We start from the raw sequence: 21,636 nt of genomic DNA on the forward strand, positions 1-21,636 counted from the left end.
GGGGTGAGCTTTGGTGGCGAGAATAACCCACAAAAAAGCAAGACACTTCAACGCACATACAAGACCGTAAAATGTAGAATAAGCAGTCACTCCATCATTCATCCATGCTTCCTTAACTCCTCTCCCAACGCCAAACAAAACAAAAAAAACAAAAAACAGTTAAGTATAAATCACCCGCGCACTCTCACTTAGGCGGCCGGGGGAGAAACCGAACCGAACAGAACACACATCCACAGACAGAGAGACACACGCACAATTATCGCCAGCTGGCACACACACCAACATTCCCGAATGAGACATCTCCCAGACTGAAAACATGTCAGCAATTCTCACACATTCTTTGTATCGCTTGTTTCTATGCGAATATATCTTAATAATACAACATCTGATTACTGCTCATTTTTCTAACGTCGGTATAACCTTTCAGATTGTAGAAAATGGTGAGGTTCCATGCACCACACTTTTTCTTAAGTGCAAGGTTACATTTCCCTCCCAAATCATCAATCGACTAGGGAAACACATAAAACATGCCCCGTATTAACCACATATAGATCGTCTACTCTCGAACTGTCACTTCAGCAAATGACGACGTCTTATCACAGCTTTACACAGATCTCAAGACAATCATAAATATACAAATACCGACGCCGCTGCAACCTCTTATCCAGGTTAAATTAGCCTTTTTCCGTTTTCAAGCAGCCTATGTCCCAAAACAGACAGGACTCTCTGAGCTCAGAACTCCCGTCGGACATAAAATCACAACTCAGTCTATATATCTCATCCGTCCGAACTTGGGCCTGACTATAGACGGAAAATCCCACGTGCACGAATTTTCATAATTTAGCTCCGACGCCACAGGCTCCCGTCCTTCCACGAATCTCGACAAGCAAACCGAAATAAGGAGAGAAAAAGCTTTCCTTACCTCACTCGCTCATTTGAGACCGTTCCACTGAGAAGTCTTTTCCCTTTTCTGTTTATTTAAGTGCCAAATCCACGTTTTTGGGCGCCATTTAAATGTTGTCGAAATGTTGGAGAAATTTGGAGGTTCGATAATCGAGAGAAAAGTCTTCTCATAAGTGGATAAGAAAGAAGGAGCCAGCCGCGTGGAGGGAGATACAACTTTATTGATTCGTCAATGAAGATCTCACAAAGCTAGGAACATGACAATGTATTTAAAGCTGGTAGTGACGATTAGGCTTCGATTGAGTACAACCCAAAAGGCGGTCCTGTATCACGTATTACTTAAAGGAATTTTGTTTTTCTCGTTCAAGCCATCTCCTTGTATCCTTATTAGGAGACAAGGAGATGGCTTCTCCAAACAGTCTGACGTCAGTGTATACAGAGATCTTCGTTCCTTGCCCAGTGTATACAGAGACCTTTCGTTCCTTGCCCAGTGTATACAGAGACTCAACTGTCTGCCAAGAACTTCCCGAACTGAGTTTTTTACTGACGTCAAATGCAAGTCTATTTACCACAATCTTTCTACATTTCTACATGTATGCAACTCTATTCTACAAGTGCAAGTCTGTTTGCCACAACAGTACCAGTCCTTTCGAGAGGGGTTGGACTCTCTTCCACTCTGGAGTTGCCCGTGGTGAGAGGCGCAGAGCCGGTGTGGGCATATTAATTGCTCCACGGCTCGGCGCCTGTACGTTGGGGTTCATCCCGGTAGACGAGATGGTAGCCTCCCTCCGCCTTCGGGTGGGGGGACGGGACCTGACTGTTGTTTGTGCTTATGCACCAAATAGCAGTTCGGAGTACCCACCCTTCTTGGGGTCCTTAGAGGGTGTGCTTGAGAGCGCGCCCCCTGGGGACTCCCTCGTACTGCTGGGAGACTTCAACGCTCACGTGGGCAATGATAGTGAGACCTGGAGGGGCGTGATTGGGAAGAACGGCCCCCCTGACCTTAACCCGAGTGGTGTTTCGTTATTGGACTTCTGTGCTCGTCACGGTCTGTCCATAATGAACACCATGTTCAGACATAAGGGTGTCCATATGTGCACTTGGCACCAGGACACCCTAGGCCGTAGTTCGATGATCGACTTTGTCATCGTTTCGTCGGACCTGCGGCCGCATGTTCTGGACACTCGGGTGAAGAGAGGGGCGGAGCTGTCAACTGATCACCACCTGGTGGTGAGTTGGCTTCGATGGTGGGGGAAGATGCCGGCCCGACCCGGCAGACCCAAGCGTGTTGTGAGGGTCTGTTGGGAACGGCTGGCAGAATCTCCTGTAAGAAGAAGTTTCAATTCACACCTCCGGCAGAACTTCGCCCATGTCCCGAGGGAGGCGGGGGACATTGAGTCCGAGTGGACCATGTTCCGCGCCTCCATTGTCGAGGCGGCTGATCGGAGCTGTGGCCGCAAGGTAGTCGGTGCCTGCCGCGGCGGCAACCCTCAGACCCGTTGGTGGTCACCGGCGGTGAGGGATGCCGTCAAGCTGAAGAAGGAGTCTTATCGGGCCTTCCTAGCCTGTGGGACTCTGGAAGCAGCATGCAGGTATCGGCTGGCCAAGCGGAATGCGGCTTTGGCGGTTGCCGAGGCAAAAACTCGGGCATGGGAGGAGTTTGGCGAGGCCATGGAAGCCGACTTCCGAACGGCTTCGAGGAAATTCTGGTCCACCATCCGACGTCTTAGGGGGAGGAAGCGGTGTGCCATCGACACTGTGTATAGTGCCGATGGGGCGCTGCTGACCTCGACCCGGGACGTTGTGAATCGGTGGGCGGAGTACTTCGAAGACCTCCTCAATTCCACCGGCACGTCTTCCTCTGGGGAAGCAGAGCCTGAGGACTCTGGGTTGGGCTCTCGTATCACTGGGGTTGAAGTCACCGAGGTTGTCAAAAAACTCCTCGGTGGCAGGGCCCCAGGGGTCGATGAGATCCGCCCAGACTATATTAAGGCTCTGGATGTTGTGGGCGTGTCATGGTTGACGCGCCTCTGCAACATCGCGTGGACATCGGGGACAGTGCCTCTGGACTGGCAGACTAGGGTGGTGGTTCCCGTCTTTAAGAAGGGGGACCGGAGAGTGTGTTCCAACTACAGGGGAATCACACTTCTCAGCCTCCCTGGTAAGGTCTATTCAGGGGTACTGGAGAGGAGGGTCCGCCAGGAAGTCGAATCTCGGATTCAGGAGGAACAGTGTGGTTTTCGTCCTGGCCGTGGAACACTGGACCAGCTCTGTACACTCTTCAGGGTCTTTGAGGGTGCATGGGAGTTTGCCTGTCCGGTCTACATGTGTTTTGTGGACTTGGAGAAGGCATTCGACTGTGTTCCTCGGGAGGCCCTGTGGGGGGTGCTTCGGGAGTATGGGGTACCGCACAGTCTTATCCGGGCTGTGCGGTCCCTGTATGCCCGGTGCCAGAGTCTGGTCCGCATTGCTGGCAGTAAGTCGGATTCGTTCCCGGTGAGGGTTGGGCTCCGCCAGGGCTGCCCTTTGTCACCGATTCTGTTCATAACTTTTATGGACAGAATTTCTAGGCGCAGCCTTGGCGGGGGTGGAGTCCGGTTTGGGGGCCTCAGCATTGCGTCACTGCTTTTTGCAGATGATGTGGTGTTGTTGGCTTCCTCAGCCCGTGATCTTCAGCTCTCGCTGGAGCGATTCGCAACCGAGTGTGAAGCGGCCGGGATGAGGATCAGCACCTCCAAGTCCGAGGCCATGGTTCTCAGTCGGAAAAGGGTGGTATGCTCCCTCCGTGTCAGGGAGGAGGTCTTGCCCCAAGTGGAGGAGTTCAAGTATCTTGGGGTCTTGTTCACGAGTGAGGGTAGGATGGAACGGGAGATCGACAGACGGGTCGGTGCAGCGTCTGCCGTCATTCGGACCCTGTACCGGTCTGTCGTGGTGAAGAGGGAGCTGAGCCGAAAGGCAAAGCTCTCGATCTACCGGTCGATCTACGTTCCTACCTTCACCTATGGTCATGAACTTTGGGTCATGACCGAAAGAACTCGATCCCGGATACAAGCGGTCAAAATGAGTTTCCTCCGCAGGGTGGCTGGGTTCTCCCTTAGAGATAGGGTGAGAAGCTCAGTCATCCGGGAGGGACTCGGAGTAGAGCCACTGCTCCTCCACGTTGAAAGGAGCCAGTTGAGGTGGCTCGGGCATCTAATAAGGATGCCTCCTGGACGCTGGGCATGTCCCACCGGCAGGAGGCCCCGGGGACGGCCCAGGACACGTTGGAGAGACTATGTCTCTCGGCTGGCTTGGGAACGCCTCGGGGTCCCGTCGGATGAGCTGGAGGAAGTGGCTGGGGATAGGGACGTCTGGGCTTCCCTTTTAACGCTGCTGCCCCCGCGACCCGACCTCGGATAAGCGGAAGACAATGGATGGATGGATGGATGGATATATATATATATATATATATATATATATATATATATATATATATATATATATATATATATATATATATATATATATATATATATATATATATATATATATATATATATATATATATATATATATATATATATATATATATATATATATGTAACGGGTGTAATAATAACTTTTATTTTATTGAAATTCCTGCTAAAATATGTGTATAGTTTTTGGTAAATGTCCTGCAATGCTGAGTCCAACAGTGCCATCTGCTGGTATGGGGTGGGGTTTGGTTTTGGCTTCTAACATGTGACCAGGAGGCGGGGTTTGTTGTCGGTTTTACCAGAGTACTACAAAGGTAAGACATATCTTTTGGTGCTCCACAAAATAAGTTAATTTTAAACTTTATAAACCCAGCTGACGAATCTCTCACCATGCATAGTAATGTGATTGATATTGTCAAGCTGTTTAGGTTTATTTTCGTTTTGTTTCTGTTTTACTAAATATTAATACCCCTTGTAGAGATCAAAGAGATCAGACCCAGCAGAAAAAGCTAATGTTGTGACTCATCCATTTGCAGGTAAATTGTACCAATTTTTATACTCATTATTGTTTTTATTCCAATTTTCTCATATACACTAAAAAAGGATGATGTTGGTTAAAATTCAGAGTAAAGAAAAACATGTTGAATTCATTGTAAACGTTAAAAATCCACTATACGATCTCGTGTTAAAAGTATCTTGTTAAAATGTAAAGATTTAGAAATGTATTGTGATATTCTAAAATGTATTTTCTGTAAAGTGAAAAGAAAGCTCTTTGATATGCTTTGTTGTCAGTTTTACCAGAGTACTACAAAGAGATCAGACCCAGCAGAAAAAGCTAATGTTGTGACTCATCCATTTGCAGAAACTGTAATAATAAAAACCTCAGGCGTGTTCAGGAGAGTGGGTGATTGCTATCGCGAGCTATCGCTAGCTTCTGAACGGCCAGTGATTATTGAGCGCTCGCGTGCCCGAGTAATCACGGGAGAAAGACCGCTTACTCTGATTTCCAACATGGCGTCGACAGTGCAGAAGATGGAGGATCTCACCCTGACGAGTGCTGTTGGCGATGTAATATATCGTCTTACATTGCCTGGTAATGTTTGTGAACAATGCAAGACAGGTATGACCCTTCCACTGCGTTTAGGATAACCTTAACTGTGTCAATATGCGAACTGTCGCTCATATCAGCCAACTCCCTCAAAGCAAGCTGTAGAACGAAATCCATTGTACTGTCGTCGGCCATTTTGGATCAGTAAGGCAATCACAGTGAGCGATTACAACTTGTTCAGCAGTGCGCGGCAAGCAATTAACAAGAGACTACATGTCTGACCACTCTCCTGAACACGCCTCTCATCATCCAGTCCAGCGTGAATGTGGATCTTTGGTGGGACACGTACACCGCGGTTACATTGGTGCCGTGACCCGTGACTTCTATCAAGCTCTCCGAACCGAGGACTGTCCTACCTGCCACATCATTTCATGAAGCCATCAGCTCACAGTATTTAAAACTGCTATACAGTGACGTGTTACGCAGGCGATTTTGACTTATTTAAATCTTTGAAACATGTTTAATCAGAGCACAAGTGACGTTTCTGAGGGTGTCACTGATCAGATGACAAATATTATTCAGGAGATAGGACATAAATTGGCTGATAGCATTTTCTCACTTATACAGTCACACAATATAGTAGCTCCTAGCGCTGCTGCCACACAAGATGTAGCAAAAATGTTGAGTAAGCCTGGTCATGTGTCAGATGAATCACAGGTTCAGGTGGTTACACAGAGAAAGCTCAAAGAACCACCATCATTTACTGGGGAAGGCTCAGACTCAATTAAAATACATGAGTGGGAAGATCTAATGAGGACATTTATTAAAAAGAGTAATGTGAGACTCGAAGAGCAAGCAGAGGAAATCCTTATACATTTGAGAGGAAAAGCGAAAGATGTAGTTAGGTTTGGCATTAGAAACAGTAATATAGACGTCTATACCCGCCCTGACATGATTTATAGTCTTCTCAGGAAACACTTTAGCTGCACCAAGTACTCTGCTGTCCCTTTAGCTGACTTTTATTCAACTTTGCCCAAACACCAGGAAGACCCCTATGACTACTGGCTGAGACTAAACAGAGCAGCTGACCTTGCCTCTGAGTGCTTGAGTGAGCAGGGCAAAACATTTGACAACCCTGAAATAGAGATTACTCGCATGTTTATTAGGAACTGCCCATGCAAGGAACTGGCACTCACTTACAGATCAAAAACCATGGAAAAGTGGTCAGCATGTGAGGTACTAGAGGTGCTGAATGAATACCACGCTGAGAAGAGCTACAAAGCAGATTCCCTACAACAACCTGCGAATAGAGCGGAAATTGCCGTACACAAAGTTGAGGTGAACCATGGTCCAACCCTCGTGCACGAGCCACTTCAGACTTCGGGCCCACAGCATGTCTCTCTAACGGACGTTATTAGTATGTTGGAGAAAGTTCTGATACGTGCTACCTCGAACCAGTTTCAAGAGAGAGGGGGAGCTCCAACCAGGCGACCTGGAGCCAGAATCAATGGTTTCACTGCCAAGCCATGTATCATTTGCAAAGAAGTCGAACACAGTGCTCTCTCTCATTGCCGAGACAAAAACCTTTGCTTTCACTGCCATGCCCCAGGGCATTCTCGACGTGATTGTCCAGTGACGAAAGTTGTCCCGCTGCCTCAGGGAAACTAACTGATCTGCGCTTAGGGGAGAACAGTGCAGATCAACTGAGTATACCTCCCACCACTAATGTGAAGCCTGACATGCAAGATAATAAATCAATTTATGAGTTGTATAGCAACAAGATACCTCCATCGAAGAAGCTGATCTTTCAGGGGTTTCAGAGAATAGCGGAGACTGACGAACTGTTTTACACACCTGTACTTGTGCAAGAAGGCCCCACTTTCAGAGCGCTGTTGGACAGCGGGTCGATGGCTTGTACAGTAAGTGAGGACACGGCTAAGTCCCTCCTGCAGCAATTCCCTGATATGATGAGTTACACGGCCGAAGATTATGTCATTGTAGGCTGCGGTGGACACCAAGTTTCTCCCAGAGATATGTACGACATTCACGTCACAGTTTACGGGTGCCAAATAATAATACCAGTAATGGTGGTGCCAGGCCAGACAGAACAGATGATCCTTGGCACCAATGCCATCAAATATATTTTGACTCAATTGAAAAGTACTGATGGCTATTGGAGATTAGTTTCCACTCCTGACAACGGTCTGTCCGATAACCACAGTCAATTCCTGTCAATGCTTTCCAACACAGAGAGATGGAGAGGTGATTGCATTCCAGACAAGGTAGGGACAGTAAAAATCAAGAGTTGCGTGACGCTGAATCCACGGACCGAGTACGTTATTTGGGGCAAGTTACCTGAGTTGGCCGGGACGTCTGCGGGCAGCACAGTGGTCGTTGAGCCAACCCAATCAAAGGCTGGGCCCAGACAAGTCCTTGTCGGACGAGTTGTTACTCCACTCTGGGGAGATGGATGGGTGCCTGTTAAAGTCTTTAATCCCACGGACAGAGTTGTGGTGCTGAGGAGAAACAGAAAAATTGCAGATGTGTCTCCTTGTATCGCAGCGGAAGACCTGCCCAATGCAGAGGAGGTCAAGTGCAACGTGCAGAGTGTACAGAGCAAAGAGGTCCGACCTAGGTCAGAAGAGGACATGATGCGTACATTGGAAGCTCTGGGACTGCAAGACATTGACCTGAAGTCATGTGAGGTTTCGCTGCAGTGTAAAGACAAGCTCCTTCATATCATCGAACAATTCGAGTCAATCTTTTCTCGCCATAAGATGGACTGTGGAGAGGCCAAAGAGTTTGTACATCGTATCCACCTTGTTGATGATAAGCCGTTCCGTCTACCCTACAGACGTATACCACCAAGTCAGTATGAAAAACTGAGGACGACTCTGAACGAGATGGAAGAGAAAGGAATTATTCAGAAGTCGACTAGCGACTATGCATCTGCGCTTGTTCTCATATGGAAGCGGAATGGAGAACTAAGGGTATGTACTGATTTCAGAAGGCTTAATGCAAGAACCATAAAGGATGCCTACCCACTACCGCATCAAGCTGATGCTTTGGCCGCACTTGGGGGAAATGCCTTTTTCTCCACAATGGAACTGACGTCAGGCTACTACAATGTCCCCTTGCACCCTGACGACAAAAAGTACACGGCATTCTCCTCACCATTCGGGCTTCACGAGTACAACCGGCTCCCTCAGGGACTTTGCAACAGCCCAGCAAGATTTATGAGGATGATGATGTCGATATTTGGTGATCAGAATTTCATGAGCCTATTATGTTACCTCGACGATCTGATGGTGTTTGCCCCCACAGAGGAAGTTGCACTCCAACGCCTGCAGATGGTGTTTACTCGCCTTAAGGAACACAACCTCAAGCTCGCACCCAAAAAGTGTTTTTTTCTCAGACGGACTGTGAAATTTCTTGGGCATGTCATCAGTGAGGAAGGAATTTGGACTGACCCCGAGAAAGTGCGAGCGATAAATGACGTACAAGTCGCTGATCTAATGGAGTCGGATGGCAAGACGCCATGCCCTAGTAAAATCAGATCTTTTCTAGGCATGGTGATGTATTTCCAAAGCTTCATTGAAGCATGTTCTGCGAAGGCAAAACCCCTGTTCAGGCTCACATCTGAATCTGGTGACAAGCATAAGCGCAAGAGAGCCCGCAAGAAAGGTCAAGTGAAGCTGACGCCTGCAGATTGGTCCGATGCATGCCAGAACGCCTTTGAAACACTGAAGCACGACCTCGTGACAGGTGTCACTCTGGCCCACCCAGATTTTGATGCGCCATTTATTCTGGCTGTCGACGCATCCTTCGATGGGATTGGAGCAGTCCTGTCACAGCTACCACCTGGTGGAAAAGTAGCCAGACCAGTCGCCTTTGCAAGTAAGACGCTCTCTCGCTCCCAGCTCAACTACCCTGCACACAGGCTCGAATTTCTTGCCTTGAAATGGGCGGTATGTGATAAATTCAGCCATTGGTTGAAAGGAAGACACTTTACCACGTGGACCGACAATAACCCACTGACATACATTTTGACCAAACCAAGACTTGATGCGTGTGAACAGCGGTGGGTAGCGAAGCTAGCTGCATACAATTTTGACCTGAAGTACATTCCCGGCCCAAAGAACATCGTAGCCGACGCTCTGAGCCGTGAGCCATTTGTACGGTCATGTGTGGGTCATCGCCTTGTTACCGAGCCCTATACTTCGCTCTTGGACCAAGTCAACGGGGTGAACAACAGTACTGTGCAAGAGGTGTTCAGAGTGTCCAACAATTTTTACGCTGTTGTAGACGAGAGTGCTGGGACATCAGACGAGTCAGTAAAAAGGGCAATTAGGCTCCAATGGTTCTGTGACATCAGCAGAAGTTGCTGCTGTCTTCAGTGCTCAGTCCACTGGTGGTGTGGGTCAAGTGATGCGAACAGATGCCAACTTCAATCTTCTGCAGAAGGGAGATCAGTCAACGGTACTCCCACAGAGTCAGCTTGTTGGTTTACAAGAACAGGACAACACAATAAGCAGAACCATGTACTTTGTGCATAGACACAAGAGACCTACCAGGCGTGAGAGAGCTGTCGAGTCGCCTAGTGTGATGAAACTACTGAAGCATTGGAGCAGACTCACCATACAGAATGGCATGCTCTACAAAATAAGGAAAGATCCTCACATGGCCAAGAAAATCTTCCAGTTTGTGGTGCCTGATTCATTGAAACAGAAAGTCCTTCAAGGTTTACATGACTCGGCAGGTCACCAAGGCCAGAACCGTACTTTGTCTCTGGTGAGGCAACGATTCTTCTGGAATGGCATGGAACGTGATGTTGTGAACGTGATGTTGTGAATTATGTCAAATCCTGTCAGCGCTGTGTAGTAGGGAAAACACCGGAACCACACAACCGTGCACCACTCAAGAACATAGTCACCTCTGAGCCTATGGAGTTGGTCTGTATAGACTTTTGGACTGCTGAGCAAGAGAACAAGTCTGTAGATGTCCTGGTCGTAACTGATCATTTCTCCAAGATGGCGCATGCCTTCCCTTGCAGAAATCAAACCGCCAAACAAGTTGCTCACCGTCTGTGGCAGGATTTCTTCCTTGTCTATGGTTTCCCACGGCGTATCCACTCTGATCGGGGAGCTAATTTTGAGAGCAAACTGATCAAAGAGCTTCTAGAGATGGCAGGGGTGCAGAAATCCCATACGACTCCGTACCACCCCATGGGAAATGGTATCGCAGAACGATTCAACCGAACATTGGGAGATATGATCAGAACCCGTCCCCCTCAGCCCAAAGCAAAGTGGCCACAAATGCTGCAGCAGCTCACATTCTGCTATAACTGCACAGAGCATGAGACAACAGGGTTTGCACGGTTTTACCTAGTGTTTGGTAGGATCCCTCGTCTCCCTGTCGATGTCATGTTTCAACATGCAAATACCAATGATGCTGTTGTCAGCTACTCTGACTTTGTACGCCATCTGAAGAAAGATCTACATGAAGCTGCTCAGATTGTACAGAGGAATACTCTTAGAGAACAGACTCGCCATGCCAAGCTGTACAACCGTAGGGCCAAAGGATCACCCCTCGTCATGGGAGACCGGGTGTTGATCGCCAACAGAGGTGTCCCGGGGAAACGCAAAGTTGCAGATAAGTGGGAGTCGACCCCGTATGAAGTCATATCAGTCAAGCCTGATCTCAATGTCTATAGAGTCAAGGATTGTCTGACGGGCAAAGAGAAGGTAGTTCACAGGAATTTGCTGCTCTCTGTTAGCTTCTTGCCCTTTGAGGATGATCTGGCCAGCGAATCTGAGCACTCAGGGTCTGACGCTGCTATGCATGGAAGTGATGTATGCCCTGATTTACCTGATGCGGTTGAAGACAGTGATGTCCGTACAGTAAACTGGGTGATACAGGCAGATGAAGAGCAAGTTCATCCAGGGGTGGAGGATAACTCACTGAACAGCAGATCTGATGCCCAGTCCGACTCTCTCACCGCTGATACATCCAGTCGAGGAAGTCAACACATCCCCGAACAAGATGTTGATCATACTTCAAGTGACAATACGGAAAACCTATCACAGTGCTCTGAAAACATGATCCCTTTGGGTATGGGCCTCCCAGACGAGACCCCATTGAACACTGACCACCCGAACGCAGACTCCCCTGATACTGACTGTTTAGACTTGACTGTCCCAGACCTTCAAGCTCAGGTTAATTGTGCGCAACCTGACCGTTATGGTCTTAGAGTCCGCCAGTCCATCAGGGCCCCTAGTCGTCTAATTTGTCAGATGAATGACCAGTTGGTAGGTGACAATCCTCTGTCCGCAATATCTGCTAGTTCCTAGTTTAAGTTCAGTAGAGATGCACTTTCAGTTTGAGTAACAAAGCTTGAGTAAGAAACAAGAATTGTGCCTATGTGAGCACTTACAACTACAGGAACAATGTTTGATATTTCAGAGATGTAACAGGCATCTTTGAGTCTGTGCTTAGTTAGGAGTTTGATCGCCTCCTTTCTTTTCACACTCCTTTTTGGGAGAGTTTTAGAACTGACATGCACTTCAGTTTGTTCCTTGTAATACTGTACCAGTTTTCGTGTCCTCTTTTTCATCAGTATTTGCCTTTTTGGCATGTGATTTTTTTTCCGTTTAGTGTAGCACTCCCATATTTAGCAGAATTTCAGGGGGGTGTATGTAACGGGTGTAATAATAACTTTTATTTTATTGAAATTCCTGCTAAAATATGTGTATAGTTTTTGGTAAATGTCCTGCAATGCTGAGTCCAACAGTGCCATCTGCTGGTATGGGGTGGGGTTTGGTTTTGGCTTCTAACATGTGACCAGGAGGCGGGGTTTGTTGTCAGTTTTACCAGAGTACTACAAAGGTAAGACATATCTTTTGGTGCTCCACAAAATAAGTTAATTTTAAACTTTATAACCCCAGCTGACGAATCTCTCACCATGCATAGTAATGTGATTGATATTGTCAAGCTGTTTAGGTTTATTTTCGTTTTGTTTCTGTTTTACTAAATATTAATTCCCCTTGTAGAGATCAAAGAGATCAGACCCAGCAGAAAAAGCTAATGTTGTGACTCATCCATTTGCAGGTAAATTGTACCAATTTTTATACTCATTATTGTTTTTATTCCAATTTTCTCATATACATTAAAAAAGGATGATGTTGGTTAAAATTCAGAGTAAAGAAAAACATGTTGAATTCATTGTAAACGTTAAAAATCCACTATACGATCTCGTGTTAAAAGTATCTTGTTAAAATGTAAAGATTTAGAAATGTATTGTGATATTCTAAAATGTATTTTCTGTAAAGTGAAAAGAAAGCTCTTTGATATGCTCTGTTGTCAGTTTTACCAGAGTACTACAAAGAGATCAGACCCAGCAGAAAAAGCTAATGTTGTGACTCATCCATTTGCAGAAACTGTAATAATAAAAACCTCATCATCCAGTCCAGCGTGAATGTGGATCTTTGGTGGGACACGTACACCGCGGTTACATATATATATATATATATATATATATATATATATATATATATATATATATATATATACATATAGTGGCAGCACGGCAGCGCAGTGGTTAGCGCTTGTTCATAGGAACCTGTCGTGGGTTCAAAATCCAGCTCCAGACTTTCTGTGCGGAGTTTGTATGTTCTCCCCGTGCTTGCGTGGGTCTCCTCCGGGCACTCCGGTTTCCTCCCACATTCCAAAGACATGCATTTCAGGTGAATTGGCCGGTCCAAATTGTCCCTAGGTGTGTATGAGCGAATGAGTTGTCTGTCCCTGTGTGCCCTGCGATTGGCTGGCAACCAGTTCAGGGTGTCCCCTGCCCACTGAATGCTGGGATGGGCTCCAGCCCCCCGCGACCCTACTGAGGATAAGCGGTACGGCTAATGAGATGAGAGATGAGATATATATATATATATATATACACATATTTAAAAATATATATATTTTATTTTATTAGCATTATTTTTTTAGACCTGCGAAGCTCTGAACCTGCAAACGTGGAACTGCGAAGTAGCGAGGTCCCACTGTAGATGGATTACCATTAATTTTCCTCGAAAGCGACAGGCCTTGATTTTTTTATGCAAAACTCTCGGTATGGATCACTTTACCAAAGAATAAAATAATGTTTCACAAAAATACTATTCACGTCTACAATGTACACAATAGCTGATTTTCAAAACCCTTTTTTTCTGTAAACGATTTTATTTTATTTTTTATTTCTATAAACGAGATGCTTAATGTTTTGGACCGACTCAAAGTTGATAAGCAACAATTTAAGGGAGCTGTGGAGGACCCGCTCGGGAGACTGCGGCAAGTTGAATGAATATAACCAGGGTTGGGTAGGGTTACTTTAACTTGATTACTTTCAGTTACTTTTGGATTACTCCAATACCAAATATGCTAATAAAATACAAAAGAAACTAAATATGAATAAAATTACGAAATTTCGTGCATGCTTGGGGAGTGACGGAATACACGGAACAGCAAAAATGATGTTGGCAAGCTGTTTCGATTTATTTTTATTTTGTTTCTGTCGCATTTTATGTTAGTTTTGCAATTATTTGTTTCCAATATATTTTTCAGTGCGATAACATGTCAAATATACGGTCTAAATTAGCTAGTTTGCTAGTGTGTATGGTGAAAAATATTTAAAGTTAAAGCAACTATCATTGGGGACTCAGTTTTAACTGCTTTGTATCGGCAAATTTAAATTAACTGTTAATGATAAAGAAAAAAATTATGTTTCTGTGCAAATAATGACACAAATTTGACATCAAGTGAGTGATGTTATGAGCCGTTAACGATGTATGGATTGTGGCCCGCTGTATTGGCTTACAGCAGGGGTGTCAAAGTCAAATGGACGGAGGGCCAAATAAAACATTTGGCTACAAGCCGAGGGCCGGACTGTCCAATCTTTATTGAAACCAAGATTTAACCTACTGAAAACTCAACAAATATATTACAATATGATTGGATAAATAAAGCAATATTTTCTTATGACTCTGTCAGTCATTTTTAATTTCAGCAGGCACAAAATACAAATGTCCTTTATATAAAAAACTCATAACATATCTCATAACAACAACTCATAACCATTTTCTATCATTCAATCATCTGAAATTATTAAAAAGAAATATTGCCTCGAAATACAATAAAATAAAGTGCAAACATATCTTGTTACTTAAAACCAATAGCAATCAACACACTGGACCTCATCTGTCCTGCTCAAATGTACATTGACTTTCCTTTCTGGGCTTTCTCTGGGTTAGTGTGAAAAAAAGGAATTACTGATTAACAAATAATAACAATCAAAAGTCATTTTTTATCAAAAGACATCAAGATCTATTTTCCATGAAAAGCCGAAAAACAAGAAACACTCCCAGGACAGAGTCGGCAAACAAAAACAACATAGTCAACATAGACAATAAAGCTTTAAAATTCCCGAGGGGAACAACAAAAAACAAGACCTTCTTTATGTGCATATTTAACTTTTAAACTTGAACGGAGTAAAAACTTCAAATGTGTAATTGCACAGGAAACATTACTGTATTATTACTGTATTTACATACATTTATATACAGTACTGTATTACTACAACTCTACATTACTTGTTTGAGGCTGACGCTGATACTTGGCAGTGCTTCATCTTTTGCACAAGTTGCTCTTTTAGATTGTTAGACAACAGGTCTACGCGATCAGGAATGGTATTTCTGCTCAGGCTGGTGTTTGAAAAAAGTTGTCTTTTGCCTGGGCAAAGTTCGTCACAGACTTTAAGCATACAGTTTTTGATGAAATCCCCCTCGGTAAATGGCCGGGCTGATTTGGCGATCTCCTCTGCTAAAATAAAACTGGCCTTGACAGCAGCCTCGCTTTGTGACTGGGCTTTTCTGAACAGACCCTGTCGAGATTTGAGACCTCGTTTAAATTCCTCGACCCTCTGTAGCCTTTGTTCTATGTCCAGAATCTTGGTTTTCTCCGTGTGTTTTGTTTCATGATGCCGTCTAATATTATACTCTTTCATCACCGCCACACTTTCTCCACATAGCAGACACACAGGTTTTCCAGCTACCTCCGTGAACATGTACTCCAACTCCCACCTTGTTTGAAAGCCCCGGTTTTCATTGTCCACCTTCCGTTTAGCCATTTTTGATTTTTGCTGTTTGCTAATGACTGCTGCTGATCCACTGCTGAATAAATCAAACCGCCCCCCGCTTTGCTCCCGCTCGGCGCGTCCCCGTTGCATTGTGGGAAATGTAGTATTCATGCGTACTGTGGGCTGCTGCTTGCAGCGGCCTGCGGGCCGGATCTAATAATATATTGATATCGTCACGCGGGCCAGGTAAAACCCTCTCGCGGGCCTGATGTGGCCCGCGGGCCTTGACTTTGACATATGTGGCTTACAGGGAGCATGTTTGATTTGTCAACAGGAAATTCAAAGTTTGTTTTACGGGGCTTAGAAAGATGTGCTAGTTCTCAATATGAAACGACTTTGTACTCGTTTGATTCCCATAAATAATGTGCTTGGTTGCAATTGTTCAATAACAAAACTAAGAATGCATATTGTTGCTCAAAAACAAAAACATGTGATTTTTGTGGGGCAAGATGTACTTTTTTCTTAGGTATTCGGTGTCACTTGTCATCCTCTAAAGTTCTAAACAACAATGCTTCGCTTGACTCGGCATTTCCGAAATACAACAGAAAAAATATGTGAGGGCTGGCAGTAATTCTTATTTATAAATGCGGTGTAAAATACATAGATTGGATGACTATTTATTTTCCTCGAAAGATTTTTAGATGCATGTCCCCCCTCCTTTAGTCCACAAGATGGTGCGGTTGAGGAAGAAGCCCTATCGTGAGTTTTTTTGCTCTTATAACTGACAGCATTTACAGGTTCTCTATTTAAGTACTTAAGGTTGAAGTTTTGTAAATTCATCGGCGGTTGAACTCAATCCAATTGTTTTATTAGTTTAGTTTTAGATGTGTTTTTCTCATAGAAATGTTATGTTATATTATAGTGTTTTTTAATTGAATTTCCCAGGGAAGAAAAGAAAACACTTGCAGGGTTTGAATGGTTTCATGGCAAAATATTTTTATTATATACAAATAGAAAAAATGGGGTAAAGGGACAAACGTTTTAGGGACTGGGGAGGACAGAGACCGAATGGTTCCCCGTGAACATATATATTCGGATGTCACAGGTAAAGTTCACAGCTTTTTTTGTTAATCTGAAATTCAGTTTTTGTCCAAGCTTTTTCCTTGCTTTTTCTTCATTGTCTTGCCTCTTACTTTCTTTTTCCTCGCACTCCTGCCTCCTTTTCTCTTTCCTTTGCAGGTCTTTCTGTTCTCTCTTTTCACGCTTCTTCCTTTCCTTGTACTCCTTCTCCATGTGCTTCCTTTCCGTTTTTGTCATCTGCTCCTTCTTTTCCTTTTCCCCGAGGGCCACAATCAGTTCTAGGTGTCGCCATGCGGTGATCGAGCACTGTTCCATGAAATCCTCTGAATCGCTCGAGCTCTTGAATGAAAAAAGAAAGAGACATCAGTTCGTTAAACTTTCATTTTCTAGTCGTGTTTAGAGTCAACGGTGAGCAAAAGCCTCTCTCTGACGGCTTTGGGTGAGGAAAGACGTCAAAAAGTTCACACATCCCAGTTCAATTCAATTCAACCTGCAGTTATGCTACTCAAACAAAAACAAAAAATGGCAGAGTTTGTTCGATGTGAGTGTCAAAAATTAACTTACCATGTTGTTAGTCGTAAACGACATGGCAGTTGGACGGGTGTTGATTGTGTTCCTTGTCGTGTCAACTGCTGAAGTGTCTGAGCAAAATTTGGAGGGAAGGCCTGCAAACTCTCCAATATATATTGGGAAACATCAAAGAGCCTCCTTGATCGGGCCTAGCGACGGCTATGACGTCTGTCACCGTTGCCAAGGGGCGTGGCAGTAAAGTGCTCAAGCGCTGCTATCACTGCTAACACTTTGAGATACGAAATCACCAATTACTGAAGATTAAATGAAAAAATCGACTACAAATATAAAACTAAGTGTTGTGTTCAAGAATGTTTAAAAAATCAATTTTTGCTTAACGGTGAAACCAACTCTGAAACAAAATTGTAACCGAAATGAATAACCTAGTAAGCGGTTGGTTCTGCCGACTTTCACTTTTTTAGTGGCTGTATTATTATTATTATTATTTTTTAAACCATTATAATAATAATGATAATAATAATAATAATAATAATAATAATAATTATTATTATTATTATTATTACTGCTCCTGAAGTGTGAATTTCCCTACGGGGATGAATAAAGTATCTATCTATCTATCTATCTATCTATCTATCTATCTATCTATCTATCTATCTATCTATCTATTTATCTATTATTGTTATCATTATTATTATTTCTATTATTATTATTATTATTATTATTACTATTATTATCATCATCATCATTATTATTATTATTATTATTATTATTATTATTATTATTATTATTATTATTATTATTATTATTATTATTATTATTATTATTATTACTACTACTACTACTACTACTACTACTACTATTAGGGCGGAGCAGGTTTGCCACATTACCCAAGCATGATCCCATTGTGGGGCCAGAACAGTCAACTTGGAGGACACGCTCGGGAGACTGCGGCAAGTGGAATGAATATAACTCATGTATTTATTTAGGTGAGTTTAAAGTTATGTTCGTTAAATAAACTCTCGGTCTGGATCACTTTATCAAAGAATAAAACAAAAAATCAAAAATAATACTATTCACGTCCACAATAAAGACAGTAGCTAATTTTCAAAGCCGTTTATTTCTAAAAATGAGATACTGTCACACTATTTGTTGTTTGCTCGTGTTAAATGCAATGTGCAGGAAAGCTACAAGGCAAGTGATTATTTATTTCTAACATATTTTTCTGTGCGGTAACATGTCACTAGTATATTCTAAATCTAGCTAGCTAGTTAGCTAACTTGTATGGGGAAAAAATTTAAAGTTAAAAAAACTATAATTGCGGACTCAATTATAACTGCTTCATGTCGGCAGGTGTAAATGAACTGTCTGTTAATGATATAGTACAAATGTTTTGTGCGAATAATGACACAAATTTGACATCAAGTTTGTGATGTTATGAGCCGTTAACGATGTATGGCTTGTGGCCCGTTGTATTGGCGAGTGAGTGTGTATGATTTGTTAACAGGGAATTCAATGTTTGTTTTACGGGGCTTAGAAAGATGAGCTAGCTCTCAATATGAAACGACTTTGCAATTGTTTATGATCTCTATTAATAATGTGCTTGGTACGAATATTTTTGTGCAAATATGACACAAATTTGATGTCAAATGAGTGATTATTAGGGCCGTTAAGAATGTATGGCTGTGACCTGTGGCGTCAGCTTCCAGGGAGTACTGTACTTGTTTGGTGATTCTTATTCATTATGGGTTTAGTTGCAACTTTGTTAAAATAGCTAAGAATGCAAATTGTTACTCAAAAAAAGAAAATGCTCTCATCAAGAGTTATTTCCAACACATTTTCCAACATAAGAGGCTATTCATGATGGAAGTGTAAGTTTTGGTAGGAACCAAACTTTTTCTGTTTTTGTGTGCAGAGTCCATCCAGGGAATATGGTTGAGTTAACTATCACTGTGTATTACCTGATTATTTAAAGGAATTCCGAGTGTTTCTAGGTTCAGTTTTGGAGTTCATATGGAATTCAGGGAAAGAGAAAAAAAACAGAACTTGTGTTTTTATTGAGAAAGATGTACTTTTTTTAGGTTTTTCTGTGTTACTTGAATTCCTCAATAATGATTCCAAACACATTTTGTAAATGCAGAACACGTGAGGGTGCCAGAGGACTAAATTAAAGTTTAGAAAGATCAGACATGACCTTGCCAATATGAAAAAACCAGACTCAACTGTGTGCACATACCATAGTTTAATAAAGATTAAGTGTTGTGTTTAAGAATGTTTTGAAAATCAATTTTTGCTTAAGGGTGAAACCAACTCTGAAACAAAATTGTAACCGAAACGAATAACCCAGTAAGCTGTTGATTGCAATTTATGTATTTATCACTAACATTTTATAATTATTATTATAATTATTATTTTTATCACTATTATTGTAAATTATTATTATTGGTAGGGGGCAACAGTTTAGCTACATTACACAATCATAATCCCATTGTGGGGCCAGAATAGTTGGGCCGAATGCTTGCTGCATCAGGTTTGTGTTCTAAGCATAAAAGGTGAAGCTCAAGGGGAACAATTTCTCCGACTGGAAGTTGATAATCATGGAGAAAAATCAACTTTTGAAAGCTGTGAAGGACACGCTATTAAACTTTTATATGTCTTTATATGTGTGAGTTCAAAGTTTTTTTCGGGAAATTCACTCTCAGGCGGTTTCATTCTATAGACCACTTTACCAAAAAATAAAACAAAGATGTCAGAAAGGACAAAAAGAAGACTGAGATAGCTTGCACTCGTTTCTTGGTTTTATTGAAAGGAAGGAAATTACAAGGTGGGATTCTTCGATCCGTTGGTTGGCGGATTGACGGAACTTGACAGGCGGGTGAAGGCTTAGCTGGAATGATCGCGGATAGGCGTAATCGTAGTGTTCGGAAAAGAGTTCAGGAGTCAGACAGGCAGGGCAGATTACAGAAAGGGGTCGGCAACGGAGATCAATCAGAAGAAAACAGGGAACAGGCAAAAAGTCAGAGGTACGGGCTTACTGAGCTGAAGGCAACAGGTAGCATGAGTACAATCAGACAAAGGGTTACCGGAAGCTGGGGATTTAAATGTACAGGGTGCGCCAATCAGCTGTCCTGGCTGTTAACGCCAAAACCTGAGCACAGGTGATCTCAATACATGTGATTGTGACAAAAGATTCCAAAAGAATACTATTCACGTCCACAATTAGGACGGTAGCTAAATTTTGCTTTTGTGTGTTAAATGCAATGTACAGCAAAGTTAGAAGGCAAGTGTTTCTATATTTCTATTATATTTTTCACTTCGGTAACGTGTCAAATTTACATTCTAAATCTATCGAGCTAGCTAGCTAACTTGTATGGGGGAAAATAATGAAAGTCAACTTATAATAAGTTTTTGTTAATGATCCAGTACAAATATTTTTGTGCAAATAATGACACAAATCTTATGTCAAATGAGTGATTATTTGGGCCGTTAAGAATGTATGGCGGTGACCCGTTGCGTTAGCTTACAGGGAGTACTGTACTTGTTTGGTGATTCTTATTCATTATGGGTTTAGTTGCATCTTTGTTAAAATAACTAAGAATGCAAATTGTTACTCGAAAACAAAAATGCTCTCATGAAGACTTGTTTCCACCACATTTTCCAACATATGATGCTATTCATGAAACTTTTTCTATTTTGTGTGCAGAGGCCATCCAGGGAACGCACAAGGAGTCCCAAGTTTGCCGCCTCAACAAATTGATGCCCGTGAGTGTTCATTGAATATAGTTGATTTAACTATTATTGTGTATTTACCTGGTTAGTTGGATGAATTCTGTATGTTTTCTAGGTTCAAAGTTTCGGAGTTCAAATGGAATTCAGGGAAAGATAAAAAAAACAGAACTTGTGTTTTTGTGGAGAAAGATGTACTTTTTTGTAGGCTTTTTGTGTCACCTGAATTCCTCAATAATAATTTCAATCTCATTTTGTAAATGCAGAACACACGAGATGACTAAATTAAAAAAATAGAAGGTTCCAAAATGCCCTTGCCAATATGAAAAAAACGGACTTAACTGCGTGCACATACTATGGTTGAATAAAAATATTGTGTGGGACTTTTTAATCCATTTGTTAGGACAAAAATATGTTTTTCCTCTTAAAATGTTATTTATTCCAAGTTAACTAAAACCTGTGGTTCCAGAAAATTCCGATACGAGCAAGGACTCCTCACAGAGAAATTGTGAGATGTCAGTGATTTTTGATTTTTTTTTAATTGAAGAGAAAACGAAACAGGGGTGCGGGGAAAAGAAAAGAAGGGACAGGACAATGAGGAAAATACAAGGCAAAAGGTCGGACGAAGACTGAATTTTGGACTAGCAAAAAAAGCTGTGAACTTTACCTGTGACATCCCAATAAATTTGTTCACAGGGAACGATTCGGTCTCTGTCCGCTCCACTTACCCCCATTCTTTTCTATTTGTATAAAATAAAATATTTTTTCATCAAACC

At 42.8% G+C, this 21,636-nt stretch overlaps 1 protein-coding gene across 2 annotated transcripts in view; it reads left to right on the forward strand.

Moving 5' to 3' along the window:
- The window catches only part of LOC148351123 (uncharacterized), an 86,011-nt gene extending 64,768 nt beyond the window's left edge, over positions 1–21,243 (forward strand). Inside the window, exons 1-3 of one of the 2 annotated variants that reach the window (XR_015847120.1) lie at positions 18,000–18,123; positions 20,838–20,896; positions 20,979–21,243. Coding sequence is in view for 1 of the 2 variants with exons in the window: in XM_088320192.1 (XP_088176318.1) it covers positions 20,838–20,896; positions 20,979–21,020 (101 nt within the window). In the remaining variant the exon portion in view is untranslated. Of the gene's footprint in view, positions 1–17,999; positions 18,124–20,837; positions 20,897–20,978 lie in introns of those variants that run through there. The other variant, XM_088320192.1, reaches the window with a different exon arrangement.
- The last annotated feature ends 393 nt before the right edge of the window (positions 21,244–21,636 follow it).

Source organism: Urocampus carinirostris, chromosome 16 (assembly GCF_059441175.1).
Source record: "Urocampus carinirostris isolate Australia breed hairy pipefish chromosome 16, RoL_Ucar_1.0, whole genome shotgun sequence".
Classification (NCBI taxonomy): Eukaryota; Metazoa; Chordata; class Actinopteri; order Syngnathiformes; family Syngnathidae; genus Urocampus; species Urocampus carinirostris.